Source organism: Quercus robur, chromosome 2 (assembly GCF_932294415.1).
Source record: "Quercus robur chromosome 2, dhQueRobu3.1, whole genome shotgun sequence".
NCBI lineage: Eukaryota > Viridiplantae > Streptophyta > Magnoliopsida > Fagales > Fagaceae > Quercus > Quercus robur.
In genome coordinates this window covers 74,236,247-74,248,517 of record NC_065535.1, presented here as the reverse complement: position 1 = coordinate 74,248,517, position 12,271 = coordinate 74,236,247, and the positions used below count along the sequence as shown (strand labels likewise).

General features: G+C 38.9%; 1 protein-coding gene across 5 annotated transcripts; it reads left to right on the top strand.

The window, feature by feature from the left end:
- Positions 1 to 361: 361 nt before the first annotated feature.
- LOC126714990 (CRM-domain containing factor CFM2, chloroplastic) lies at positions 362 to 11,182 on the top strand. Of its 5 annotated transcripts, none has more exons than XR_007651728.1 (14): positions 362 to 1,132; positions 2,285 to 2,813; positions 2,888 to 3,018; positions 4,590 to 4,904; positions 4,985 to 5,141; positions 5,303 to 5,595; positions 6,265 to 6,324; positions 6,448 to 6,504; positions 6,624 to 6,716; positions 8,959 to 9,216; positions 9,301 to 9,520; positions 10,076 to 10,206; positions 10,305 to 10,601; positions 10,713 to 11,182. XR_007651728.1 is itself a non-coding variant. In XM_050415415.1 (13 exons), exons 1-13 carry the CDS (start codon positions 452 to 454, stop codon positions 10,521 to 10,523), a joined length of 3,171 nt encoding a protein of 1,056 aa, XP_050271372.1. In that variant the 5' UTR covers positions 362 to 451; the 3' UTR covers positions 10,524 to 10,602. The 5 variants fall into 5 exon arrangements, 1 of the variants encoding a protein (XP_050271372.1); XR_007651727.1 differs by having other exon boundaries at positions 6,597 to 6,716; positions 10,873 to 11,182; XR_007651726.1 differs by having other exon boundaries at positions 6,597 to 6,716; positions 10,747 to 11,182.
- The last annotated feature ends 1,089 nt before the right edge of the window (positions 11,183 to 12,271 follow it).

Sequence of the window (12,271 nt, the reverse complement as noted above, 5' to 3'; positions counted from 1 at the left end):
ACTTCTAAGGCTGGAAATCGAGTCCAATGGACTCGGTTTCCAGGCTTTGAAACCGAGTGCAAGGGACTCGGTTTCCATGCTTTAAAACCGAGTCCTTTGGACTCGTTTTCCAGCCTTAGAAGTCGAGTTCTTTTAACTCGATTTCTAGCAATAATAAACTAATAAACCCAGGAAATCGTGGATACTGAACTCGAGTTGCTATATTCCAAATTAGTTTCAAACGTTTCCTAACTAATGAAATAGTTTCGGTTTCAAGGTTATTTTCTAAAAAATCCCCAATTTTTTTGCATTGTTGTTTTGGACATTACCTCCTACTAACTATATACTTAGGATTTATGGTTATTTTGCCATTTTGGCCCTCCTCATCTTCATCCTCTACACTACTCCCTCTCTCTCTCTCTCTCTCTCTCTCTCTCTCTGATTCTAATTATCATATCTATCCGTATTCTTCATGTTGCTTCCTTTAACACACATTCACATTCACCCTTCCTCACTCCCTTCAAACCCCCTCACTGTCACTGACCAATCACCCTTCCCCTTCACCTTCTTCCCCTCACAGCCACCACTCCCCAAAACCCGTTTCCTCATTCGGACCTCCACCTCAGATACCCATACCCTCCCAAATTCCGCTATCCAACGCATTGCCCACAAGCTCCGCTCTCTCGGATTCGCCGAAGACCCCCAAAACCCGAACCCGAAGCCGAGCCCAAATGCCGGAGAAATCTTCATCCCTCTGCCCCACCAATTACCCAAACACCGGGTCGGGCACACTCTCGATTCGAGCTGGTCCACTCCCGAGAACCCGGTTCCGGTTCCGGGCACGGGTTCCGCCATAACCAAATACCACCAGCTGAGGCGCGAGGTGATTAAGCAGAAGGTGATGCATAAGAAGGAGAAGATAGAGGAGAAGAAAGCTCCGACATTGGCGGAGCTGAGCTTGAGCGAGGCGGAGCTGAGGAGGCTGAGGAGGCTTGGGATTGAGACGAGGAAGAAGCTAAAAGTAGGGAAGGCGGGGATTACTGAAGGGATTGTTAATGGTATTCATGAGCGGTGGAGGCGCTATGAGGTCGTGAAAATCGAGTGCGAGGATCTGTGTAGGATGAACATGAAGAGGACTCATGAATTATTGGAGGTTAGCTTAAAGCTTTCCCAATTCTGTTGCTTTTCAATTGTAAATTGAGCAATGTGCTGTATTGGATAGTTTATGTGTAGTTATTAATGTTTGTGTTGTTATAATGCTTGAATTACAATCGAATTCGTGAAGTAGTGTGTTAGTGGAAATTGGAGATTGTAAGTGGAAAGGAAATGAGAGTGGGGTAGAGTTGTATTATGTATAGGTACTTCTCTTAAGAATTTAAAGATTAAACCTTGGTTGCAATGGTAAGTGTTTTCTGACCATTTGATGTGTTCTGAATTTGATTTGAGAATCAGTTTCTTCCAAACGTCGTATTATGCAGGAGCCTTGTGCACCTGTGGCGGGAGTACCTTTGTGAGTAATTATAATGGCACTCTCATTGTATTGGATGTTAAGGTTGTTTGGTATTCAGGAACGTGAGCATGACAAGGACAAACCTAAAAGCCAAGGAATGATCTTTATATTCCTTCATCCCTGCTAAGTTCTATAACTTTGCTTCAAAAACTTACCTGTGATTGGCAATCATGATAAATTTAATCTTATATTCCTTACGTGCACAACCCACAAGCTTTTCAAGCACTTGACTATTTCCCCTGGTGTATGTTGCCCCTGTTCTGCACACACCTGGTAATTATGAAGAGGATCATTTGGGGTCGGCCCCAAGATGCTTGTTAGGAGTTTTCAACTCAAGACCTCATGGATTTCATGAGTCATTGGAAACCACTAGACCGACCCTTTGGAGTTATGTTGCTAGATATTTTTCTTCCCAGAAAGCCTTGGGCTTTCCTGTTAATTTTGCTTGATTTTATTTGTCATTAAACAGATTCTGTGAAACCCAGTCAATAAATTTTTTCAAATTTTTACAAACATGCCTAACCTTGACCACACTTTTAGCACTATCTCAAATTGCAAACCTTAGGTAATGCTTTGGTTTACCTATTTGAATGTCTTTTCTCTGATAGTGGTTGAGGTTTTGTTTTGGTCATTAAAAAATTTTATAGTGTGCCTTACTGAGCTTGATTTGTGATAATCACTTAACTTAGATTCCTGATATCCACAATTAGTCGTTAGAGGATGAGGTTCGGAATTTATGTATAATTATCCATCTTGTATAGCTTTCTAATTTTAATTTTGTTCAAACATTTTCAGAGGAAAACTGGAGGTCTGGTTGTTTGGAGGTCTGGAAGTAAGATTGTCTTGTATAGGGGGGCCAATTATAAGTACCCTTACTTTTTGTCTGATAAAATTTTGACAAATGACACCATGATTGATGATATACTGGATCCACACATTGATGATGGTGAACAAAATGAAACGGAGAGCTGCTCATCCAGCATAATTGGTGTAAAAGCTGCTGCAACAAGTCCAAGCAAAGAAATATCTCAACCAAAATTAATCCAAGGTGTTGGTATGCCAAACAGAGTACGATTTCAATTGCCAGGCGAGGCAGAGCTTGCAGAAGAAGCAGATCGCTTATTAGAGGGGTTGGGCCCACGATTTACTGATTGGTGGGGTTATGACCCTCTCCCTGTTGATGCTGATCTTCTGCCTGCCATTGTTCCTGGATACCGGAAGCCTTTCCGCCTTCTTCCCTATGGTGTGAAGTCTGTATTAACAAATGATGAAATGACTACATTAAAAAGACTTGGTCGACCCTTGCCATGCCATTTTGCATTAGGTGAGTATGGCTTTTGATACACAACTGTTACAATCTGGTCAACCCAAATTTACTTGCTTTATACCTTTAAACAGGCAGAAATAGGAATCTTCAAGGATTGGCTTCTTCCATTGTCAAGCTCTGGGAGAAATGTGAGATTGCCAAAATTGCTGTTAAGAGAGGGGTACAGAACACTAATAGTGAAATGATGGCTGAAGAGCTGAAGGTTAGTAATAATGTGACAATAATTTAGAACATTTATGTATTTTTAAGTTCCTACCACCTCAATTATGTTTGATGCATGATCTTTTTCCCTCTAAACTGAAATATATTCATGATGCATAGATTCATAGTTCTTTCATGTGAAGGGATAAGGGGATGTAATTCCCTACTTTTAAGACTGCAAGAAAACTGTTGGTAGATGAGTAATGTGAGCATGTTTTATCTGGCCACTCTAAAAGATAAAATTTGTCATAAATTTTCTGTGTTTCTACATATATTTAAATGGGTGAAGCACTTTACATAAATCCCCCCTACCTTTGTGTCCTTGATCACTAAGGTTAACAGGTGAAAGTACAATAGATTTGCAGTTTACGGTCGAGGTGGATTTTTTTTTGGTGGTAATTATAAGTAGGGCTTTACTTCCTCAGCCCCAAAAAAGGGATAGGTGAGTTAAATGAAAAACTTGATCAAGATTTCTATTAGACTAGCCATGCTCTAAGGTGATGAATGTTGGGATGTTAAGAGGACATGTTTGTAAAATGAATATAGTTGAAATGAGAATGTTAAGATGGATAAGTGGAAATACAAGAGAAGATAGGATTTGAAATGAGGAAATCCCCTTAAAGATAGGGGTGACCTTTATTGAGGAAAAGATGGGGAAGAGTCTCTTAAGATGGTTTGGTCATGTACAAAGGAGTGAGATTAATGAAACTTGATAAAGAATCAATTTATTCAACTCGAGGGAATGAAAAAATGAAGAGGAAGACAAAAGAAAGAAAAAATATTAGTAAAGGTAATAAAACAGAATGGTGGAAAAGAGTTCATGTGACCAACTTTGACTAGTCCATTTGAGGATCCATAGTTGGCCCCAAAATGTTGGGACTAAGGCTTGGTTGTTTTGTTGATTGTACTTTGCGGATGTAGAAGGTTCTATGTTTTGCAATTCCTAGATTTCTGACTCTTCTCAATGCCTGTGCACCCAAATAATCTTAACAAAGCACAAATAATTGAACAACTATGTTTCTAATATCTGCTAACTTCTCTCTCTCTCTCTCTCTTATATTATCTGTTCCTAACTGATGAAGAATTAAATGGTGGGGAATTTGACTTTTATTTATTATTTAAAAATAATAAAACAGATATGTATTTCCATTTTTATGTAAAGATGATATTTAAGCTAGTCATTTGAAATTTTTTTAGGGAACTTTTATTCTTTGCAACAACTTTATCTGGAGGTATATTGAACTCTGAAAGGCAATCCCTCATTGGCTCACGTGGTTCATTTGGAGAGAGAGAAATGTCAAGTGCTTTGAAGGGTGTGAAAAATCAGTTGTGGACCTGAAACTTTCATTCCTCAAATCCTCATTTGAGAGGATGACAGCTTTAGGCCTAAATTCATTTTCAAATTTCATTGAGATGCTCTATCGTTGTAATTTTTGTGCATAATTGATGGTGTACCTATTCCTATTGTATACTTTCCATGTACTTGGGTTGCACCTTTTTATGCTTTTAATAAATTCCTTACTTATAAAAAAATTCAGACATCTTTTAAATAATAATTAAAAAATGTTGCAGCGGCTGACTGGAGGAATATTACTTTCCCGGGATTCAGAATTTTTTGCCCTATATCGAGGGAAAGATTTTCTGCCACCTGCAGTTTCTTCTGCAATAGAAGAGCGGAGGAAATATGGAATTCATGGAGAGAAAGAAAGGACAAGATGTAGTACATCAGTGACAACTGTACAGGAGCCTAAACTTGATACTGCAGAGTGTAGTTCTGAAAGTGAACCTGATGGGGGCAATAATGTGGAAAGGGGTCTCCTTTTCAAACAAAGAAAGCTAAGGTCCACTGAGGCAGCTGTCAAAAGAACTAGCATCAAATTGTCGATGGTATGATTTACTAAGGTGCTGTGGCTAATTTCTTGTCAAATTGTTTTTTATCTTGCACTCAGCATCTTTCTCATGAATAGGCACTAGAAAAGAAAGCAAGGGCTGAGAAACTTCTAGCAGAGCTTGAGAAAGAAGAGATCCCCCAACAACCTGAAATAGATAAAGAAGGTATAACTAAAGAAGAAAGATATATGCTAAGGAAGGTTGCCTTGAGAATGAAGCCTTTCCTACTAATGGGTGAGTTTTTCCATCTAGCATACATTTTTTGAACTCTGAACCTGGCACAGTGGGCATGCATTTTTTTCCTCTCTTAAGAGTAAACAGAATGGCAGTTGAAGACTGATAAAAATGTCACACAGAAGTGGGCACTAATGAGCATATTGTCTTTCCATATTCAGGTAGGCGAGGGGTTTTTGATGGAACAGTTGAAAACATGCATCTTCACTGGAAGTACAGGGAACTTGTGAAGATAATATCTAAAACCAGAAGCATTGAAGCTGTTCACGAAGAAGCACGGACATTAGAGGCAGAAAGTGGTGGAATATTAGTGGCGGTTGAGAGAGTGAGCAAGGGTTATGCAATCGTTGTGTATCGTGGGAAGAATTATACACGGCCTGCTAGCCTAAGGCCTCAGACACTCCTAAATAAAAGAGAAGCATTGAAACGCTCTTTAGAGGCACAACGCCGCAAGGTAAATTAGCTTGTCTATCTGTGCACACACATACATGTCAACTAGTTTTAATTATCACTCTCTTCTTTTGATAATAGTTAGTAATCCTACACTACTACTTGAACCCCTTCCCCCACCCCCCCCCCCCCCCCCCCCCCAACAACACACACACACACACACACATGTCAACTAGTTTTAATTCTCACTCTCTTCTTTTGATAATAGTTAGTAATCCTACTCTACTGCTAGAACCCATTCCCCCCCTGGGGAACTCCCAATCTCTAAGGTTTGGGGAGGTACCATCCCACCTAACAAGCGGGTGGTTAATTCTCACTCTCTTCTTGAACTTAAAATAATAATAGAAAAAGCACCTTCCATACTTGCACGCAAAAAAAAAAAAGGAGATTGAATTGATGACCAAGTGATCTATCCCCGTTAAAGCATCAAAGGTACAAGGCAAGCCCTATAAAGATATGGTTAGAATTGATTGATTTGGTTGGAATTGTGTTCCACATGGAACCTGTTAAGTTAAGGGACTTAGTTGCAGGCATAAATACATTATGATATGGACCTTGAACCTGTCCAGGATGGTTTATCAATGGGGAGACTGCTGGCTTTTTTAATTTATATCAGCTAATATTTTACCTTGATATTTACTTCAGCGTTCTTTTTTCCTGCTTTGTCATGCAGTCTCTGAAACTCCATGTTTTGAGCCTTACCAAAAACATAGATGACTTGAAACTTCAGTTGGTAAGTTATCTTTTGCCTGTGTTTCATTGTATTATTTTTTTCACCGATAATTTTTGCTTTGTTATTTTATGCTGATTTACCCAATCATATTGAGGAAAATTATGTGTTATTTTCTTGATTCAGGATAAAGACAAGGAGGCAAACAATGTTCTGCCAGCTGATGCATTGAATTATAAATTGGTGAGCCATCTTATATATCTGTTCATTCTATGTTCTTTCACCCAAGTAAAGCTATAAATTTGTGGTGAAGTTTACAGTTTGAGTTAAATTAGGTGAAAGAGGATATGAACAATATGCAGGCAACTGAATGCTTGAGATCACATGTGGAACATAATTCCAGTCCTCTCTCTCACTCGGTAATTCCTGCTTGCTATGAAGAGAATAATGTAGAGGTAAGGTATTGATCTTGGATTCAGAAGCTATGTGCTAAAACAATGTGGTTTATATATTTTGTTTGTATTTCTAGGTCTATATGCATATATGGGGTTCTCATTTTCAAAATAAAAATCCAACATGTGTGTTTACCATTCGAATTGATATAGTTGCATTCAAAACCTTTTGAGGCATCTTTTTTTGATGAGCAAGTGAGAACTTTCAATAAAACCACATTTCAACTAGGAAATACACCAAGTATCAATACCACTTGATCTTATAGAGAAGACTCGATTCAGAAACCCCCCAAGAACAGCAAAGGGCCTTGTTCAAGATAGAATTCTTAAAATGAGCTCCGCCAGCAACACGAAGTCTAACTTCCAATTCAATGCCCTGTAATAAACTTTCCTCTGTTTTGAGATGGCCTCCCTGAATATAGTTGTTTCTTTGGACCCATAGATGGTAAAGAGCAGCTCCCCAAGCTAATTTACACAAAACTGCCCTCAAACTCTTACCCTTCCAGTTTTTCAAACCCCAATCTACTATCTCATTCCAACTGGTTACAGGATTAAAAATCAAACATAATCTCATGATGTGAGCCCAAATTCTATCAGTGAAAGGGCAACTGAAGAACAGATGATAACGGCTTCCAAGACAATTTCGACAAAGGACACATGTTGTATCACCCGGATAACCCCATTTTAGCATATCCCTTGTGGCCAACCTGTTTTTGGAGGCTAACCACAAAAAGAAAGCATGTCTGGGGACTGCCATTAAGATCCATACAAGTTTAGTCCATGCTGCATCTGGGAGTTTGTCTAATAACATTTTAAGCTCTAGCATTAGTAAACGTACCAGAGTTGGAAGGGAGCCAGACAGGTTTGTCATAGTCACCAAATTCAATTAAAGGCAACTTACTTTGGATGGCAACCAGAGCATCAAATGTACAAGGATTTTCCAACACCAAATCCCTTCCCCTTCTCTCTCTCACCACCACCCCCCCCCCCCCCCCCCCCTTTTCTCTCCAGCACACTAGAAACCTTTGCATCTAACTTACTAGCTGCATCATATATCACCCTAGAACTATACTGGGTATGGAGGACCCCATCTGGATGCTAATGGTCTAGCCATAAAAAGATAGACCTTCCTTCACCAATTATAAATTTCAGAAGAGGCTTAACCACCTCTCTAAACTTGAGCATTTTCCTCCATCTCCATGAAGATACCTATGAGACTTTGATCAACCAGAAGCTTCTTTCTCTTAGGAGATTTTCCTTGACCCAAGCTACCCAAATTGATCCTGCCCTTGCAAACAAATTCCAGATGTGCTTCAATATATAGCTAAAAAGTTGTACCCAGTGCACAAAGCTCCACTTTTGTGGGGCCTGGGAGATGTCATGTTAGGCAGCTTTGCTCCTAATTTATTGGAGAGGTTAATTCTTAAACTTGAACCCGCCACCTGTCACTTTTGTTGGAAGGAACTTGCCATCGAACCAAGGCTGACCTTTATATGCTTGGTTATAGCTGCACGATTCTAATCATCAATTCTGTTAAACCCAAGTTCCCCTCATTCTTTGGACCACATACTTGCTCCCAGCTTCCTTGGCCCCTTTGGATGGTTATCTCCACCACTCCGCAAGAAGCTACAAAATTTCTGCTTTGTAGTTTTAATCTCTTTTTTGGGCAAGATGAAAATGCTAGCCCAATACACCTTAATGCTAAACAAAACAGAGAATTTAAATTGTATTCTGCCTGCAAATGATGATTTCTTAGAGGCCCAAGAGTTGGCCTGAGCAGAGATTTTCTCCACCAGTGTGGCACAATCGCTCACAGTCAATTTGGAAGGGGAAATGAGGAACACCAGGATACCTCACTGAACTTTAATGCAGGAGAGACATTAGCACAAAATTAAGCCCTCCCCCTACCCCCCGCGCACACGCGCATACACATATGCATTAACTATTGATATATTGTAACTTGAGATGCTCTTTCAAATGAGAAAGTATTTTATGTATTATATGCATGTAGTAGTATCTCCCTCAGAATGTGTGGGCCCCATGTACGTGTGGGACCCATACACTATGACAGGGATGCTACGTGTCTAATACATATGGTACCACCTCCTTCCCAAACAAGGTGGTATTATGTGTTAACAGTGTGGAGTCCACCCCATGTGAGAGGATGTTTCATGCAACATGTTATACAAAATAATAAATCTTTTCAAACTGATATCTGAAATAGTGCTTTGTGTGAATACTTAAGGCTGAGGACAAACATGGAGCTCAATTAACTCTCATGAACTTAAATGATGGCATGGATGCTTCAATAGACAATCCACAAGCCACTCAACAAGATAAAGTGCTTGGCCTCTCATCAACATTTAAGGGGGATGGGACTGGTAAAATTGAAGCTGGATTTTCATCTGAATTAGTTAGTAAAGAACCCCATGCAAAATTGTGCAAGGATATGAATGGTGAAGTTGAAACTGCTTTCTCTACACCTTGCCCTGATAATTTTATGGTAATGTAAAGAATCCTTTCTGTGTTTATTTATATTCATGTTTTTCTTCTAATGGCTAATGCCGTATGGTTTGTGTACTTTCAGTCAGAAGAAACAGGCTCTTCTGCAGTAGTTCAGCATTGTGTTTATGATAACAATGCAATAGAACCAGCTAAGTCGGCAAAAATTGATTTGAAACCGGTTCCAATAGCAGTGGAAAATGGATCAGAGATGCCTCACAGAGCTGTACTTCTTTCCAATAAAGAGAGGCTTCTTTTACGAAAGCAAGCCCTGAAGATGAAAACTCGCCCCGTACTGGCAGTAGGTAATTTTTTAATCCTCTCTTTCACAGCTTTCAGTTTTCCCTCATTGTTATTAAGATTGATAGTAATTACAACATTTTCCTTTTCTAACTTCATACGGGTCTTGGTTGGTCATAATTATCATCTTAGCTGTATTCTCCTTCAGTTTTTTGTTCATCCGGAATTGTTTCTTTATGGCATAAACTGCTGGATTTTTATTTGAAATGTGTTCAACAGAATGGAGCTGCATTCAGAATTTATAAGTTTACTTGCTTAATAAGACAAAAAATAAGTGATAAAAAATTCGGAAACTTTTTTCAACTGTTTTAAAGTTCGTATAGATTTTGCAGTAATTGGAAACTTTTGACTTATGTTCAATATCCTAATATACCTTATGGTGAAGAAATTATACATTTTCTTCTTAAGACCTTTGCATATTTGCTTCTTCCCCCTCCCCTACCCCCAAAGGCGCCCTCCACGCCCCCCACGCCCCCAACTTTTTTGGTTATGTTTCCTATCTATTTGCTAGCAACTGATGTATTTTGAACAACTTGATCATTTTTGGGTACTGATACTAGGGAGAAACAACATTGTCTCTGGTGTTGCAAAAGCAATCATGGTTCATTTCAAGAAGCATCCTCTTGCTATCGTGAATGTCAAAGGTAGAGCAAAAGGAACGTCAGTCCAGGAGGTGGTTTTTAAGCTGGAGGTATCCACACCTGAGGCCCTCTTCTTTGTTTTTAAATAAAGATTAACCAGATTGGCTGATGGTTTCTCTCTCTCTCTCTCTCTCTCATACCCTCACAGCAAGCAACAGGTGCAGTTCTTGTCTCTCAAGAGCCTAGCAAAGTCATACTTTACAGGGGTTGGGGGGTGAGAGATATACCTGGGCATGCTGAAAAGAAGAATATCATTGATGGTGGGAAAGAGGGTGGAACTCGGCCAAATGTCTCTCCTGAACTCTTGGCAGCAATCAGAATGGAGTGTGGGTTGCAGGGTAACGTAAAGGAAGAGACAACTCTATAACTTGGAATTGAAGCTTGTATCCATGGTAGCGCTGCCATCCGCTGTCCCATGATTCTTGTCCATATTATTTAATTTTGGGTAAGTAATTATTGTCAGCACTGTGAATTAATTTCTGTTTCTGAGCTATAATTGTGGTAAAAGTTCCTCCTACTCTGGTGTTGGATGAAGTGCTTAAATCAACATTTTCAGGATCATACCAACTCATCATATATTCAATTGTCAGCACATTTTAACTAGGAGGGACATACACAGAGATACTTTCCATATCTCTGAACAGCAGTTACAATCCTAAGGTATGTTGGCCTGATTTCCACTGTATGCTTCTGTCTGCTTTCCTCTTTTGGTACAGTAAATCTAGAAACAAGATGGAGAGGTGACATCTTCGAAATCAAGGTCTTTATTCGTTATTTGCTGTATTTGAGTGTGCCCTCCGTATGTATACTGGTCTTCTGCTGCAAGGAGGGAAATACTCTAGTGACATCTCAGTCGATATTGTAATATAAGAAATTCTTCAGCAATAGCCAATGACCTCTGGCTTTAATGGCTCTTTTCTTGCAAAAGCAACATCATGATGGATTCAAGGCCCATAGGATCCGTATGTATTTACTAGTTTTAAATAACAATAATAAATTCTTGGGGCATACCTAGAATTGGTTCCACTTGAGTCTCAAAATCAAATTATTATGTGGTTTCAATAAAACTAACATCCAATTGTTTGTATTAGAATAAAAATTGAGTTGGATGAATGTTATTTTGCTCCACCATAAACTAACCCTAAACTTGTATGAAGGAGAGATCCTTTGCTAAAGATGGCGAATACTTTAGCTTTTAATTATTCTGAATGTTACAAGAATCACAAAATTCAGGATCTCACGGTGAGATTCTCACCCCACCTGTGATGCTTGTATTGTACTGGGCTGGAGTTATAGGCAACCTTTAGAGTCTGCAAGTGTGTCCTGACTCATGAGTCATGATTCTCATGAAATGAGCTCTTTCCAATTGGTCCCACATTAGCTGAGCCTTCGTTGCCGACATGTTTTGTAGACATGCTCAGATATTAATTTGTTCATGTCTAGGAATTGATACCAAGGAAAAAAAAAAAAAAAAAAAAAAACCCTCTTTTTAATCTAGTAAGAACAATAATAAAATGTGTAAAAGACAGCTTAAAACATTGATTTTTTTTACTTTCGGGTACAATTCATGAAAATCTTTAAATTTATTTTCCCATTATATCCTATTTTGTCTTAGCAAAAGAAAGTGCCATCATGAGTGATGAGAGTGAGACACATCACAATGACTAAAAGCTCTCTCTTTTAAAATATACCCGGGTCAATATGGAAGTAAACTTTTCTTCTTTCACACTTTAGTTTACTCTTCAAATTACAGTGCTAGCTTTTTGTTGGCCTAAAAGATAACATATTATGGTACCACACAGAAAAGCTAATCGAACTGGTGACTTTAACTGGGACCAAGTCTAAATTTGTTTCAATCTAAAAGTCGAGATTCCAGACCCACTATCTGTCGAAAGGCTAATCTCTCTTGTAGGGTGAAATAACCTAAAAAGCTCCATCACTATGCTAGGATAACTACTCGAACCACACGCCTTGAATCTCGATGGATCCTATTTAATGGATATTTCTGAAATATAAAAAGAAAAAGGTTATTTAATAATAGATCCAGTGTAATTGTATCATAATAAGAGGCTGTGTGTGAATAGATATGAGAAATTATTTAGTTGAGAGAGAGAG